Genomic DNA, 17215 nt, shown 5'->3' with positions numbered 1-17215 from the left:
GCACTGTAGTAGCAGTGCTGACCAGTGTGCCACTATACTGCCCTTCACCTCTCTCCTCTTTATCCACAAGTGACCCTAGACCACCAGTCTCACTGCCCAACCAATTTCATTGTATCCACAAAAGCTCCTTCAAAGTGACAGCCGCTTCCCCTGCTGTCAATGTTGAACGAATATAGAATACATAACCAGATAACTTAATCCTACTTCAACATGCAGTTGTTCAATTTTTGGAGACAAACTCTTCTGGTTTAGAAGCCTATCCTTAAAATTGAGGCAGCACACAACTTGTATGGCTGGAAATTCTAATTAAAACATCAAGGGAGCTGCCACCTTGCCAGAGAATTTGCAACACTGCTGCTGCCTCACAGCACCAGGGACCCTGGTTCAATTCCAGCCATGTTTGTGCAGGTTTCCTCCCACACTCCAAAGATGTGCAGGTTAGGTTGATTAGCTATGCCAAATTGACCCAAGTGTCAGGGGATTAGCAGGGTAAATGAAGTTACAGGAATAGGGCCTGGGTGGGATTGCAGTCAATACTGGGCCTCCTTCTGCTCTATAGGGATTATGATATGTAAAATATTGACAATTGTTGGGAGATTGTTGGGCAGAACTCATCCCATCACAATTTGGCCAGGTCATCATTGCTGTGTTGATCACAAATGAACAATGGTGGCTAGGAAAGTAAGTTGAGGAAGATACAAAGTTTGCAAAGAGATAAGGATTGAGTGAGCAAGCAAACATTTAGCAGAACCAAGTATAATAAGGGAAAATGTGTCTGTTACAGTGCAGAGGGACCTAGCTATCCTTGTACATGAAACATTAAAGGTTAGAATGCAAGTACAAGTAATGTGCAAACTCTATAGTTATCCAAAGCTGGTGCTGAGAGACTTCTTCAGAGCACACATTAACCCTTATCACATCATTTATTGTATGTAAACTGTTCCCTTTAATTGTGACCACACTTTGCAAAACATATGATTGGCTATAAAGCACTTTGGGAATCCTGCTGTACAAATGCCTGTCTTTCTGTAATCCCATTCTGTTTGCTCTCTCTATATATCCTTTCAAATCATTACATTCCATTTGAAGAATGAGGATGCAATAGAAAGAAACCGCACAATGAAAACATGGGACAACTTTCCCAACTCACCAAGTTATAAACAAGCACTTAATACGGAATTTTAAACAGCAGTCACTTCTCAAAATCTGGAAACAAGAACCAGAAAACTGCTATTTTGCACAAGAGTCTTGTCACTCATCGGCAAAGTGTTGCTAGTTATTCACCAAGTCACTCACCCTCCATCCCCACTCAACACCAATTGAAGAAACCAGGAGAACTCATTCCTCTCTATGTTTAATCAAGACTTCATTTTTTTAGGGAACATTTGAGGTTCATGAGATTACATGAAAATAATTGGGCAGCTGTGTCCACACACTTAACACTTCCATAATTAGTGTATAATTCAGAGACATCATTTTGGAGATTTCAGCATCTCAAACTACTTTATACATGACTATATAGATGGATGCTAATTACAGAGTTCAGTACCAGAGAAAATCTTTGTACAAAATCTATTGTAAAATAATTTAAAGCCCAGGCTTATCCTGCCATTGGATACAAACATTGCCATCGCAAAGCAATCTTTGTCAGGCAACTGGGAGACACTAATTATTAATATGCACTATTATTAGCACCTGACGAAACTCTTCAAATTTTCAAGGAATTTGATATACTCCTGGTGTTCCAAGGCAGTGCTCAGCTCAACGAGTTCATCAGCAAAAGTGTTATCAATCCCACGATCAGCCAGGAAGTCCATTAGGTGGTCATAGAGGGCCTGAGATACAAATGCGGAGGTTAGGGTTTGCATATGCATTCACTAAGGCACCAAAAACAATTCAATATTAACAAAACCCCAACATTAGCATCAACTAGAAAACCCCAACAGCAGTGCCAATCATACCAGACATGCCCCCAGGAAACATATACACCAGTGAAGAAACCCCACAGAGGTATGAAAACTAGAAAAGTTCAACATGGAGCAGAAAACACTAACCACAGGAGAGAACAGTTCAGTGCCGGAAACTCTCTCCAGAATTGCAACCACATTCACAACATGCTGAGATATTCAGGATATCCTCTCACTCACCCAGTCTAGGGAATCTGTGTTAAGGGTGTAACTGGTGTCTTTCCAATCGTCTTCAGCAGTGGGCTGAAAGCTGACCTCTCTGATTGCAAAGATGTCGCTGTCATCTTCATCGCCACGTCCAATCTATAACCAGATCAGTCGCCACGTTAATTACTAGCACTTCAAACAGTGTACCGAATGCTTACGTGCCAGGTTTACCTTCAATATGCAGGTTCTAAATCAGTTCCACTGGTAAACGTTGACCAAGCATATCAGCGGCAACAGGATCACGGGAGCATCATCTACCTCAGATTCTCTAACCAAGACACACCCCGACTTGCAGAGATCACCAATCCATGGGTCAACACCATTGTGGGAGCACCACAGAAACATTGAAAACAGAAGCAGGAGATGGCTGTTGGCCCTTCAAGCCTGCTCTGCCATTCATTATAATCATGGCTGATCATTGAATTCAATTTCCTGATCCTCCCATTTCCACCCCCGCCCCCCCCATATCCCTTGATCCCTTTAGGCCCAAGGGCTATATCTAATTTCTTCTTGAAATCACAAAACATTTTTGGCCTCAACTACATTCTGTGGTAGTGAATTCCACACTCTCTGGGTGAAGAAATTTCTCCTCACCTCAGTTCTAAAAGGTTTACCCCTTGTCCTCAAACTGTGATTCCCTCCCAGGTTTGGACTCTCCTGCCAAAAGAACATTCTTTCTAAATCTACCCTGTCTAACCCTGTTAGAATTTTATACGCTTCAATGAGATTCCCTCTCATTTTTCCAAAATCCAATGAACCAACCAAGGATTGCAACAGTTGAAGGCTCAACTTCATCCTCAGGACAAGTAAAAATGCCCAACGAATATGGCCTCCATTGATTCTTCAAATAGATTCCCACCTCATGTTGTTAATTACCAAATCAACCTCAGCAGCTCATAGTAACAACATCCAGTCTTCATGCCCACATCCCCACCTCCTATCCCACACTGCACCAATCTAACCATCGAAATAAAAAGGCCTTGCGCACCTTCAAATCTCATCTTCCATCCTACTCAACAGAATATAATTGACCTGTCTCACTGCTTCATCACCCCACTTCAATTTTCCTGGTCCCATGAAATCTATCCTTCTGCACCCCACTTTACCCCCAGACAATATGTCAATCCTGAGTCAGACACATACAAACTTATACTCAACTGAACTCCCATTTTGCTGAGTCTGGTTTGAACCCAGGTGACATAACTAACAAGAGTGAGGGATCCAGACAGAGTGGACAGAAAAGGTCTGTTTCCCCCAGTGAAAAAGTTCGTCACTAGGGCATACAGATTTAAGGTGATTGGTATAAGGATCAGACAGGACATGGATATTTGGAATTCAACTCATTTCACAAAGTACCTGGATCTGCACCTGCAGTGCTGCAACTAGCCCAGACCAGATACAAGGTGGTGGGATTTGAATGGGCAACAAGCTTTATGCTGGGGCAGACATGATGGACTGAATGGCCTCTTTCCATACCATAATGTTTGTGGTTCTAACCCAAGAGGTGTTATCCCTCATCACAAGTAAAACTAGAGCATTACATTCTACAGGGCTAGAACCACTCCCCCCCCAAAAAAATCTTTTGTTGTTGAAGAACATGTTTCCTTAAACCTTCCCATCTCTCTGCTTCTATCTCAAACACCACCACCTGCAAACTCCCCTTCAAGCCACTTACCACCCTAACTCAAATACATTGTCCATTCTTCACTGTTTTTGGGTGAAGATCCTGGAACTCCTTCCCTAACTGCACTGTAGGTGTACCTACACCATATGGGCTATAAGGCTTCAAGAAGGCAGCTCACCACCACCTTCTCAAGGGCAATCAGGGATGGGCAATAAATACTGACCTAGCTAGTTGTGTCCCATTACTTCCTCTCATCCCAGAAAATCCAAGTCTGTTCTTCACCTTCATGTACCTTAATGACTATCAGCCGGTGGCTCTGACATCCATCATTATGAAGTGCTTCGAAAGGTTAGTCACAGCGCGAATCAATTCCAGCCTCCCGGACTACTTGGATCTACTACAGTTTGCCTACCGACGCAACAGGCCCACAGCAGGTGCCACTTCCCTGGCCTTCCACTCAACCCTGGAACACCTAGATAACAAGGACATCTATGTCAGACTCCTATTCATTGACTGCAGCTCAGCCTACTATTATTCCCATAAAACTCATCTCCAAATCCTGGGCCTCGGCACCTCCCTCTGCAACTGGATACTGAACTTTCTAACTCACTGACCACAATCAGTAAGAACAGGCAACAACATCTCTTCCACGATCATCTTCAACACCGGTGCCCCACAAGGCCGTGCTTTCAGCCCCCTACTATACTCTTTATACACTTTGACTGTGCAGCCAAATTCCCCCCAAATTCAATTTTCAAGTTTGGTGACAACACCACCATAGTGGATCGGATTTCAAACAATAACGAGACTGAGGATTTGGTGCAGCAACAATAAGCTCTCCCCCAGCGTCGACAAAATAAAGGAGTTGTCATCGACTTCAGGAAGCGTAAAGGAGAACATGCCCCTGTCTACATCAATGGGGATGAAGTAGAAATGGTCAGAGCTTCAAGTTTTTAGATATCCAGATCACCGACAACCTATCCTGGTCCCCCTATGCCGACACTATAGAGGCATTGGTGGGCTTGCTTATCTACTTTCTCAAAAGACCAAGGAAATTTGGTATGTCAGCTACGACTCTCACCAACTTTTACAGACGCACCATAGAAAGCATTCTTTCTGGTTGTGTCACAGCTTGGTATGGCTCCTGCTCAAGACCCTGAGGAACTACAAAAGGTCATGAGTCCAACACGTAAACCTGCCTCCCATCCATTGACTCTGTCTACATTTCCCGCTGCCTCGGGAAAAGGAGCCAGCATAATTAAGGGCCCCACGCACCCTGCACATGCTGTCTTCCACCTTCTTCCTTTGAGAAAAAGAAACAAAAGTCTGAGGTCACGTATCAAGAATAGCTTCTTCCCTGCTGCTGAGAGACTTTTGAATGGACTCGCCTTGGATTAAGTTGATGTTTCTCCACACCCTAGCTATGACTGTAACACTACATTCTGCACTCGTTTCCTTCTCTATGAACAGTATGTTTTGTCTGTATACAGCACAAGAAAAAACTTTTCAATGTACATTAATACATGTGACAATAATAAATCAAATCCACTCTTGTCCTGCATTCCTGCCCTAAGATTGCATTACCACAACATCCATCCCAGGCCCATTCCTACAATTCCTGACCAATGCCTCTCCTCAACCCCACACTATTGGAAATACTTCTTCAGATACCACCCCATCTTCCTTTGGAAGTGCTACAATCGCCATCTCAGAAATAAAAAGGCTACTCCGATCCTTCCTTATAATCCACAAACAAGCTGAAAACTCAATTCCCACTTCTCCCATCCCAATACTAAGACTATCCTGTGACCTGTGCACCAGCACTCCACCTCCTCTCCATCTAGTGTTCGACACTGGTCAAAGAATTTGCCTGAAAGAGCAACGGAAGCAAATTCAATCCAACTTTCAAAGGAATTGGATAAATACACAGAAGAAAAATAATGACAGGATTATGGAATAGAGCCAGAGTGTGGGACAAATTGGAAGGGATCTTTTAAGAGAGTCAGAATGGGCACAATTGGCTGAAAGGTAATCTCAGTGGTGTAGGATTCTGTGCTACACATCAGCACTCGTTCTCCACCTCCATGGCACTGGCTTCACTCAATTCCAATCCACATATCCAAAAATAGCAACACACCTTCAGCAGTGCCTTCCCTTATCTCTCGTATCTCAGCCAGAATTCCACAATCTTCCATTGCATACTGCGCCGTGGAAATATAATTTACAGGATGTCTACTTGGATGTATACGTAAATGATCAAAGGTTGTTTTGTAAGTGCTCTAACAAACATTTGTGCTTTTAGTATAACATAAACCAAGTATTAAACAAAACACATTCTAACGTTCATCTGTAAATGAATTTGTAGAGGACAAAGCGAAAATCTACATCGCTTGCCTCCGGAATACTCACCTCATCCTCGGGGTAGTGACAGTCAAACACCAGGCTCTGATTGTTCGATAGCTTGGTCACTTCCACAACAAAGTTTGGGGTTGAGATTATTTCAGGCTGCAAATAAATTCAACTCTGTTAGATACAAGGCATAACACTTTAGGCGATTACTTTTGAATCGATTACAACCCTGGCACTGTGTACACCTGAAGAAGTTAGCATCAACCTCCAACCAGATTCGCCTTCCCTGAACAAGGTTGCAGGCTTGTGGGTGGTCGTGGTGGAGGGGGCAGGGGTGTGGAGACAGGAGACAAAGTAAAAAGCCAAAGCCTATGGGTTCTCAGACTCTTTGCTCTAACCCCTCCCCTCATCTCCACGTCATTCCTGCGGTATGCTTTCTTCCAATAACCCTTTCCTTCGCTGATAATTAACTTTATAACCATTAGCTTTCTCTGGTGTTTACCAGACTGAGCCTCCACGCAGTTCAATGCTTCAATCACCTCATCTTGTTCTGCGCAACGGGCGTCAAACATCCAGATTCAATCCATTCATGGGATTCAGGACCCGCTGTGATCAATTGTCTTTTATTGTCAATATTCCTGACCTTCTTCCTGGGACTTCAAAGCTGCTGCATGGTTAATGTGGCCAAGTGAAATTCGGCTTTTCCACCAACTCAATTCTCAAAAGGGCTCAACCACAACTGCAGAAAAGCCCAAATCATATACAAGTATTGAATACAATGCACTCCTGGACAGACCATTAGAAAAAGCTCCTATCGTAGGGAGCCGTTTCATCTGCAGCCTCCAACATCTCCCCATCTGAACCAGCAGGCATTCTCCACATTAACAGCACAACGTTGGAAGTTTCAACATTGTTTCTTGCAAAGCTCCAAATGTCTACTTTTCCTCTCTGAAGTTCAGCAGTGCTGAACTCACAATTCATTGTGGAATCTCCTACTTAACTCTCTCTTTTCTCCAAAACTTCCCTTAACAACTCCCCCAACCTTCAGGCTTTTAAAACACAAGCATTGACTCATTTACAGCACAGAGGATTGGGGGTGAATATATCGACATGGACTGAGAATTGATTAACACAGAAAATGGAGAGTGAAGGAATTAACAGGCCATTCTTAGCTTGACAGTGGGGTACCACAAGGGTCAGTAATTGGGACACAGCTATTCAATCTCTATCAATGATTTGGATTTGGGAAACAAATGTATTATTTCCAAGTTCGCTGATGGCTTCAAACTTATGGAAATGTGAGTTGAGGAGAAGGCAGAGGGGCTTGAAAGGAATTTAGACAGGCTTCATGAGAGGGCAAAAAACACGGCAGACGGAATAAAATGTAGAACAATGGGAAATTATCCCCTTTGGTAGGACAAACAGAAACAGAGTATTTAGATGGTGAGTGGTTGAACAGTGTTGATGTCCAAAAGGACCTGGGTATCTTTGTTCATAAGTAACTGAGAGCCAACATATTGGTGCAACAAGCAATTAGAAAAGGAAATGGTATAACTATACTGCAAGGAGATTGGAATATAAGAGTAAAGAAGTGTTGCTGCAATTGATTCGAGCCTTGGTGAAACCACACCTGGAGTGGCGTGTACAATTTTGGTCTCCTTACACAAGGAAGAATATACTGGCTACAAATGGTTTAACAAACTAATCATGGAATCCCTACAGTCCAGGAGGCCATTTGGCCCATCACGTCTGCACCGACCACAATCCTACCCAGGCTACATCTCTGCAACCCCATGCTGGGGAGTAGGTACACAGGAGATGTCAGGGGTAATTTTTTCAGAGGGTGGCGGATGAGTGGAATCGGCTGCCAGAAGTGGTGGTGGAGGCAAATTCGATAGGGTCTTTCAAGAGACTTCTGGATGAGTACACGCGACTTAATAGATTTGAGGGTTATAGGTAAGGCTAGTAGGTATGGATATCATCGGCGCAACCTGTAGGCCGAAGGGCCTGTTTATGCTGTAGTTTTTCTATGTTCATTTACTCTGCTAATCCCCTGACACTAAGGGGAAATTTAGCATAGCCAATCCACCTGACCTGCACGGACTGTGAAGGGAAACCAGAGCATCCGGAGGAAACCCAAACAGATACGGATAGAACACGCAGACTCCACACGGTGACCCATGCCAAGGATCGAACCCAGGATCCCGACGTTGTGAGGCAGCAGCTCTAACCACTGTGCCACCACTACTCCAACCTGTAATGGGGATTTTCATTAATTCAACTGCAGTGTTAACATATGCCTTCCTGCGACACTAAGAAACCTATTGCCACTTCCCATCCCTTTTATTTCCCCTCCCCATTATTCACCGCCGCCTCCTCCCCGTTATTCGCCCTTCCCATTACTCCCCACCTATTCCCCGTGCTCTTCCTCGCTTCCCCCCTCCTTTGGGGAGATCGAAGAGAATAGGCCTATATTCTCCGGAGTTTAGAAGGATGAGGTAACCTCATTGTAGGGCACTAAATTCTTGATGGGGTGGATGCAGGAGGGATGTTTCTCCTGATTGGCGGGGCCAGAACCCAGGGGAGTGTATCAGAATAAGGGGTAGACCATTTAGGACCAAGAGGAGGAACTTCTGCAGTTAGAAGATGGTAGACTGTTGGAATTCTCTACCCCAGAGGGCTGTGAAAGCTCAGTCACTGCATATTTTTGAAACAGAGTTGATAAGATTTGGAAACACCAAAGACAACAAGGGATGCAGGGATGGTGCGGGAAAATGGTGATGAGTGAATCAGTCATGAACCTATCTGAATGAATGTCAAATGGTCTACTCCTGCCCCTGTGTTTAACTACTTTCCAATTGACCTCAATACCCGAAACACCCAGCAACTGCAGAGAATTAGGACTAGATTCCTCGCGCTGCATGTTTCCTTTGAGAAACTCTGCTAAATTTGCAGATTAATCTCACTTCACCAACAGGTCCCTGTCTGTCCCTGGTAATTACAAGGACTCTTATGACTTTCCCCTACCTGCTCCTTCTGTCCCTGCAGCGTCTCGACACTGCCAGACTTCCTCCGTTTGCCAGCTTGGCCCTTCAGGTCAGAGGAGAGAGTTGTAGAGAGAAACGTTGAAAAAGAGATGGGAAGAAATAAAAGGATAAAGATGGAGGTAATAAAGCGGAAGAGTTAGGGAAATGGAAGGAAGATCTTCAAAGAACAAAGCAGACAGAATAAGGGAACACCCAAGTGAATAAAACCATCAAAAGCTGCTTGGGATGAGGAAAGAACAAATGAGTTTGAAGATAAAGGGTCATGTGCCTGAATTCCCTCCCACTGCTTGACCCCTTTAAATTCTCCTGTGCGGCCTTGTAATCACGGTCGTTTAAAGGGACTGACTCACACAAAGAAGCTTTGAAATGCAGCTTAAAGGGAGCGTTGTTTGCATGGTGATTGGTTTATAAAAAAGATAAGGTCTTCGTGTTCCCTCCCCAGCACAGTTCCATCCAATAACTACATCAGAACTGGTGATATGACTGTATTCTCCAGACAGTATTGTATCAGACATCGATGGGGAATGGACATGAGACAAATACAGAGTTTTCCAAGTTCTCTAATCACAATCTGACAGGCACTTGGGCAACTTTTGACATCCGTTTGCTGGCCACACCTGCTCCTATATAGAGGTATTCCAGGCCACCCCTCAGCTGAATGGCATCGGCTCTCGTATATGCCATGTGGTTAGAGGTCTGGTGCTACCTGAAGAACCAATGTGGGAAAAGGGATCTGAGGGAGGTAAGTGATTCATTCACCGCTCCCAAGTCGCAGTTGATACAGTCAAACCAATAGGTTCACTCCAGCACGACCATCCACTGTAGCAGGGTTCCAGTACACACAGAACTTTCTTTCAGACCACTGACATCCTCCAGGGAGCAGCTCAGTTGCTGGTCAAAATGAATCAGTTCACCTCCATGTTGAACACCACTTGGAGCAAGCACTGAGAATGGCACGATGGGGACTTCCTAGTAGCACCACTGCTGAGGAGGAGGCTTCACAAATATCCCCGTCCTCAGTAATGGGGGAGCCCAGAACATCAATGCAAAAAAAACACACAAATCTAAAGCACCTGCAACAATCTTCACCAGAAGTGCTGAGTGGATGATCTACCTCAGACTCCTCTGGGGTCACAGATGCCAGTCTTCAACCAATTTGATTCACCCCATTTGACAGCGAGAAATGGCTGAAGGGATTGGATGCTGCAAAGTCTATGGGCCCTGACAATATGTTAACAATAGTACTGAAGATTTGTGCTCCAGAACTAGCTGTGCTTCAAGGAAATTTGTTCCAGTACAGCTACAATGCAGGCATCTATCCAATGTGGGAAATTGCCCGTGTCCTGTCCACAAAAACAACAAATCCAACTCGGATTCAAAGAAGATAACAACGTTAAAGTTGCTAAATAAGTGTCCATGGAGTTAAGGGTAAGATCCTGGCATGGATACAGGATTGGCTGACTGACAGTGGGGATAAGGGGTCTTTTTCAGGATGGTAGCCGGTGACCACTGATATGCTTCTGGGGTCAGTCTGGGACAGCTTTTTACAATATATAAACGATTTGGAGGAAGGAACTGAAGGCACGGTTGCTAAGTTTGCAGATGATACAAAGATTATGTAGAGGGATAGGTAGTATTGGTGAAGCAGGGGGAGCTGCAAAAGGACTTAGGTTAGGAGAGCGGGCAAAGGAGTGGCAGATAGAATACAATGTGGAAAAGTGAGGTTATGCACTTTGGAAGGAGGAATGGAGGCATAGACTATTTTCTAAATCAAAAACACAAAGGGACTTGGGAGTCAATGTTCAAGATTCTCTTCAGATTAACGTGCAGGTTCAATTGGCAGTTAGGAAGGCAAATGCAATGTTAGCATTCATGTCGAGAAGGCTAGAATACAAGAGCAGGGACGTACTTCTGAGGCTGTATAAGGCTCTGGTCAGACCCCATTTGGAGCATTGTGACCAGTTTTGGGCTCAATATCTAAGGAACGATGTGCTGGCCTTGGAAAGGGTCCAGAGGAGGTTCACAAGAATGATCCCTGGAACATAGAGTTGTCGTATAAGGAACGACTGAGGACTCTGGGTCTGTACTCACTGGAGTTTTTTTTGGGGGGGGGGGGGCAAGGGGGGTGGAGCGGCGAGGGGATCTTATTGAAACTTGCAGGATACTGCGAGGCCTGGATAGAGTGGATGTGGAGAGGATGTTTCCACTAGTAAGAAAAACTAGAATCAGAGGGAATAACCTCAGGCTAAAGAGACCGTCCTTTAAAACAGAGATGAGGAGGAATTTCTTCAGCTAGAGAATGGTGAATCTGTGGAGCTCTTTGCCACAGAAGGCTCTGGAGGCCAGATCATTGAGTGTCTTTAAAACAGAGATAGATAGGTTCTTGATTAATAAGGGGATCAGGAGGTATGGGGAAAGAATGGGGATGAGAAAAATATCAGCCATGATTGAATAGCGAAGCGGACTCGATGGACCAAGTGGCCTAATTCTGCTCCTATGTTTTATGGTCAAGAGAAGCTTATTAGATTCTCTGTTGGAGATGGTCATTGCCTGGCATTTGAGACACATAAATGTTACTTCCCATTTATCAGTCCAATCCTTCCTGCATTTGGACATGAACTGCTTCAGTATCTTAAGAATTATGAACGTTGTAAAATCATCAGCAAACATTCCCACTCTCTCAACACCCTGGGAGTAACCAGAAACTGAACTAGCCGTATAAATAATGCAGCTGCAAGAGCAGGTCAGAGGCTGGGAATTCTGTGTAGAGTAAAACCTCCTGACTCCCCCAAAATCTGTCCACCATTGACAAGGACACTTGCCTGGATGAATACAGTGCCAACAACACTAAAGAAACTCAACACCATCCAGGACAAAGCAGCCTGCTTGACTGGCATTCCACATAAAACCTTCAACATTCACTCTCTCCACCAACACAGAACAGCAGCATGTACCATCTACAATGTGCACTGCAGGAATTCATCATGGTAACTTCCATACAATCTCTACCACTTAGAAGGGCAAGGTCAAGTCTTTCGGGTCAAACCAAGTAAACAAACAAATTACATTCGGACAAAGAAAGAGGGGGCGGCTCCCCAAAAGGAGGGGGAACGGCCCGAACAGAAACAAAAAGTACAAAGGAAACTTAAGACACGTCAAATCAAAATGTGATTGTCGGGGTCTATAAAGCACCTCAGCCCCTGCGGTGCTCAGTGGGCGCGGAAGGCGTCGACTGTGCCCACGGACACCGCATGCTCCCTCTCCAGGGACACCCGGCCGCGAACGTAGCCGCGGTAGAGGGGCAGACAGTCGGGACAGACGGCAGATACACGGGAACACCACCACATGGAAGTTCTTCTTCAAGCCACTCACTGTTTTGACGTGGAAATATATCACTGATCATTCACTGTTGCTGGATCAAAATCTGAGAACTCCTTTCCTAATAGCACTGCCTGTGTACCTACACATGGGCTGCAGGATTCAGGAGACAACTCATCACCACCTTCAGAAGGATAATATAAATGCTGGCCTAGATAGCAATAATAAAGACTCAGGAAAGAATTTTAAAAATCTACCCCATTTAGCACGGTGATAGTACCACACAACACGATGGAGGTTATTCTCAATGCAAAGTGAGACCTTGTCTCCACAAGGACTGTGCGATGGTCAATCCTACCAATACTGTCATGGACAAATGCATCTGTGGCAGGCAGCTTGGCGAGGATGCCACAAACCCAGTTTAGTAGCTAGACCCTTTAGAACTCAGCCAGCTTGGTCAGTTGTGATGTTAAAAGTCACTCGGTGATGGATATTAAAGTCCCCCAGCCCAGAGTACATTCTGTGCCCTTGCTACCCTCAGTGCTTCCTCCAAGTAGTGTTCGACATATAGGATTGATTCATCACCCTCAGTGGGGGACAAGAGGCTATAAGGTTTTGTTGCTTACGGTTGCCCGGATGCCATGAGATTTCATGGGGCGCAGAGTTATTGTAACAACTCCCAGGGCAACTCCCTTTGAACAGTATGCCCCCACCTTTTGGATGACAGTGCTAAGAATGCCGTTGTTTTTTGTTGTAGAAAAAGTGATCGCAAAACAGTGTTTTAAAAACGTCTGGAATTTGTCCCGTCCAAATTCCAGCATTAGCTATCAATGCAAAAATCACACTCAAAGCAGCCTACCCTCACAGTCTGCTCCTGTTTAACCACCTCCCATCTTCACCAAAGTGACTAACTCGAGTGCGCTATGGTAGATCAATCCATCTCACCTCATTCTCTGCATCTTTCTGCCCTTCCTCTGGCTCCTCCTCCATGGTTGGTGGAATACTGTTGTTGATATTAAAGGAGACTGAGACCCTGCAAACGGGAAGATATTAATAGTCACCGCCAGGAATAAATACCAAGTATGCAGCACAAGCTGCAGCTCCAGCAACTGAAATCAGGAGAGTGACAGGACACAGGAACAAGGTCATTTAATCCCAGGACTGTTAGAGAATTTAACAATATTTAAGAATAGGGTAAAGTTGTGATGAAAAACAGCACGAGATGCAATCAATGCTGGCACTGCAAAGAGAGTGGAAGTAACCCGAACTTTCTTAAAATTTGTTATTGTAAATATAAATTTATTTGTGATGGTTGGCATTGTACTCTCGGTTTGATACCACAAGCTTTAGAGAATAAAAAATACTTCCTAAAATTACTTTTCAATACATATTTAGAATATATATTTCGAATAGAATACCTACAGTGCAGGAGGCTGCCATTCAGCCCATTGAGTCTGCACCTACCATAATCCCACCCGTAACCCCTCATTTATCCTGTTCATCCCCTTGACACTAGGGTCAATTTAGCACAGCCCATCAACCTAATCTGCACATCTTTGCACTGTGGGAGGAAACCAGAGCGCCCAGAGGAAATCTACACAGACACAGGAGAGTGTGTCAACTCCACAGGCAGTGACCCAAGGCTAGAATTGAACCCAGGTCCCTGGTGCAGTGCTAACCACTGTGCCATCATTCCACATTCAACTTAAGACCAAAGTAGTTAAGTGAGAGGGCTGGTCTTTCGGGTGAGCCGAACCAAGCAAACAAACTTAAATTACATTCGGACAAAGAAAAAGGGGGCAGCTCCCCAAAAGGAGGGGGAACGGCCCGAACAGAAACAAAAAGTACAAAGGAAACTTAAAACAAGTCAAATCAAAATGTGATTGTCGGGGTCTATAACGCACCTCAGTCCCTGCGGTGACCAACGGGCACGGAAGGCCTCGACTGTGCCCGCGGACACCGCGTGCTCCCTCTCCAGGGACACCCGGACGCGAACGTAGCCACGTTAGAGGGGCAGGCAGTCAGGACGGACGGCCCTGTCGATCACCCGCTGCCTGGACCTGTTGGTGGCGCGTTTCGCCAGGCCCAGGAGCAGGTTCACGAGGAGATCGGTATCCCGACCCTCCCCTCTCCGCACCGGGTGTCTGTAGATCAGGAGCGTGGGACTGAAATGCAAACAGAACACCAATAAAAGGTTCTTCAGAAAATCAAAAAGGGAGTGCAATCTATAACACAAAATGTAGACGTGGTCCACGGACTCCGAGGCCACAGAAACAGCAGTCTCGGGAGTCCGCGAACCAGTGAATCCTACGGTTGTGCAGCACTGCTGCGTGCAGCACCCTCCACCCCAGGTCCCCAAGGTAATTGGGGGAGATCCCTCCGTAGCGGCAACAAGGCCCGCCAAAGATAGTTGCTTTCACGGTAAACACTCTTACCCCATTAGTTTATGGGTTCATGTTCCACTCTGAGCTTGTCTACACAATCCTGGCTGTCCCTTCAGTACTGCACTGTCAGAGGTGCCAAAACCTCATCCACAAGTTCAGGTAGATTTTAAATAATCTCATGGCACTATTTTAAAAGCCAAGAGCTTCTGTCTAAAATTTCTCTTAAACTCCATTGAAAATATATTATTTGGCTGTTTTCTTAACGACAGCCTGAATGTTTCTACTTACTTTTCACCATCAACTTTCCGAACAAGTTTAGCTTCAGTCCCATTCAGCCCAATCTCCCAGCCTCCCGACATCTTCGGCAGTGTCGAGCTCTTCTGGATTTTCTTCTCCTCCTTGATCTCATCTGTGAGGAATTGTGCGAACGCTTTGTCACCTGCAGAACGAATGGAGAATAAGCTGGATCAAACTAAAACATAGCATCGTGCTCGACACGTACAAACACAGCACCCTCAACCTTCAAATCAACTATACTGTCAGAGAAAGAACCAGAATTGAACCAAGTCTTCTGTGGAATTGACTGAGGGATCAGGGACAGACCAGTAGTGGGGGGTAAAACAATCACTACGCGGTGGGTGGCACAGGAGGGGTTCGCTGACCCAGATCTCCACCCACACCTCTCCTCCACCACCCTCACCCATCTCCCCCCCTCAGCCACCCCCCGGCCTTACCTCTCCTCCACTCCATCCTTCCACCAACCCCCTCCCACCTCCCCTCCATCCCCAACCCCCTCCCCACCACCAGCCCTGTCACAACCTCCCCTCCACCCTCCTCTCCTCCAACCCATCCCCTCCATCAGCCCCCTCCACCCTGTCCCCCCCTCCTCCATCCACCCACTCCTCTCTTCCACCCCCCTCCCATCTCTTCTCCACCCCCAAATCCCCCTCCCCTCCTCCACCCTATCCCCCCCCACCTCCCCTCCTCCACCCCCCATCTCTTCCCCCCCTCCTCACCCTCGGTGTGCAGGGCTCCGCAGCCACAGGACAGGCCGCTGAGGCGGGGGTTTGCTCCAGGCGGCCTGCGGCCGGATGCCGAGCTGCAGAGCAGCCACACGGAGCGGGTGAGGCCGCCGATCCCCGCGGTTGCGCCGCGGGCAGCCACCGGCCGGAGGGCGCAGGGGAGCGGCGGGGCGGCCCGGAGGCCCAGGTGGGAGGAGGCGGCGACAACCCGGGAGAGGAACCGGAGCATGGCGGCAGCGTGGGGGAAAGGAGAAGAACCGGAACCGGAAATACACCCCAGAGCCGCCCCACCAATCAGAGGCAGTCAAGGTCACCACCAGCTGAGTAACCAATCAAAAACTGGGATTCAGGGGCCAATCAGTGGCTTGAAATGAGGAACCAATCAGAGACTGAGAATGAAGAGCCAATCAGAAGCTGAGAGTGAGGAGCCAATCAGAGGCTGAGAATAAGGAGCCAATCAGAGGCTGAGAATGAGGAGCCAATCAGAGACTGAGAATGAAGAGCCAATCAGAGACTGAGAATGAGGAGCCACTCAGAGGCTGAGAATGAGGAGCCAATCAGAGGCTGGGAATGAGGAGCCAATCAGAAGCTGAGAATGAGGAGCCAATCAGAGACTGAGAATGAGGAGCCACTCAGAGGCTGAGAATGAGGAGCCAATCAGAGGCTGAGAATGAGGAGCCAATCAGAGGCTGAGAATGAGGAGCCAATCAGAGACTGAGAATGAAGAGCCAATCAGAGACTGAGAATGAGGAGCCACTCAGAGGCTGAGAATGAGGAGCCAATCAGAGGCTGGGAATGAGGAGCCAATCAGAAGCTGAGAATGAGGAGCCAATCAGAGACTGAGAATGAGGAGCCACTCAGAGGCTGAGAATGAGGAGCCAATCAGAGGCTGAGAATGAGGAGCCAATCAGAAGCTGAGAATGAGGAGCCAATCAGAGACTGAGAATGAGGAGCCAATCAGAGGCTGAGAATGAAGAGCCAATCAGAGGCTGAGAATGAAGAGCCACTCAGAGGCTGAGAATGAAGAGCCACTCAGAGGCTGAGAATGAGGAGCCAATCAGAGGCTGAGAATGAGGAGCCAAGCCGAGATTGAGAATGAGGAGCCAATCAGAGATTGAGAATGAAGAGCCAATCAGAGACTGAGAATGAGGAGCCACTCAGAGGCTGAGAATGAGGAGCCAATCAGAGGCTGGGAATGAGGAGCCAATCAGAGACTGAGAATGAAGAGCCAATCAGAGACTGAGAATGAGGAGCCACTCAGAGGCTGAGAATGAGGAGCCAATCAGAGGCTGGGAAT

General features: G+C 46.3%; 1 protein-coding gene across 2 annotated transcripts; it reads right to left on the bottom strand.

Moving 5' to 3' along the window:
* Nucleotides 1–1344: 1344 nt before the first annotated feature.
* Nucleotides 1345–16171, bottom strand: c1qbp (complement component 1, q subcomponent binding protein). 2 transcript variants are annotated; one of them, XM_080210752.1, is made up of 7 exons: nt 15913–16171; nt 15185–15335; nt 13458–13545; nt 9175–9237; nt 6208–6303; nt 2148–2270; nt 1345–1835 (listed from the first exon to the last, which is right to left on the bottom strand). In XM_080210752.1, exons 1-7 carry the CDS (start codon nt 16145–16147, stop codon nt 1689–1691), a joined length of 903 nt encoding a protein of 300 aa, XP_080066878.1. In that variant the 5' UTR covers nt 16148–16171; the 3' UTR covers nt 1345–1688. The 2 variants fall into 2 exon arrangements, with proteins under 2 accessions (XP_080066878.1, XP_080066879.1); XM_080210753.1 differs by lacking the exon at nt 9175–9237.
* Between the last annotated feature and the right edge of the window lie 1044 nt (nt 16172–17215).

Source organism: Carcharhinus amblyrhynchos, chromosome 23 (genome assembly GCF_965287045.1).
Source record: "Carcharhinus amblyrhynchos chromosome 23, sCarAmb.v2.hapA, whole genome shotgun sequence".
Lineage (NCBI taxonomy): Eukaryota > Metazoa > Chordata > Chondrichthyes > Carcharhiniformes > Carcharhinidae > Carcharhinus > Carcharhinus amblyrhynchos.
This window is presented reverse-complemented; position numbering and strand designations above follow the sequence as displayed.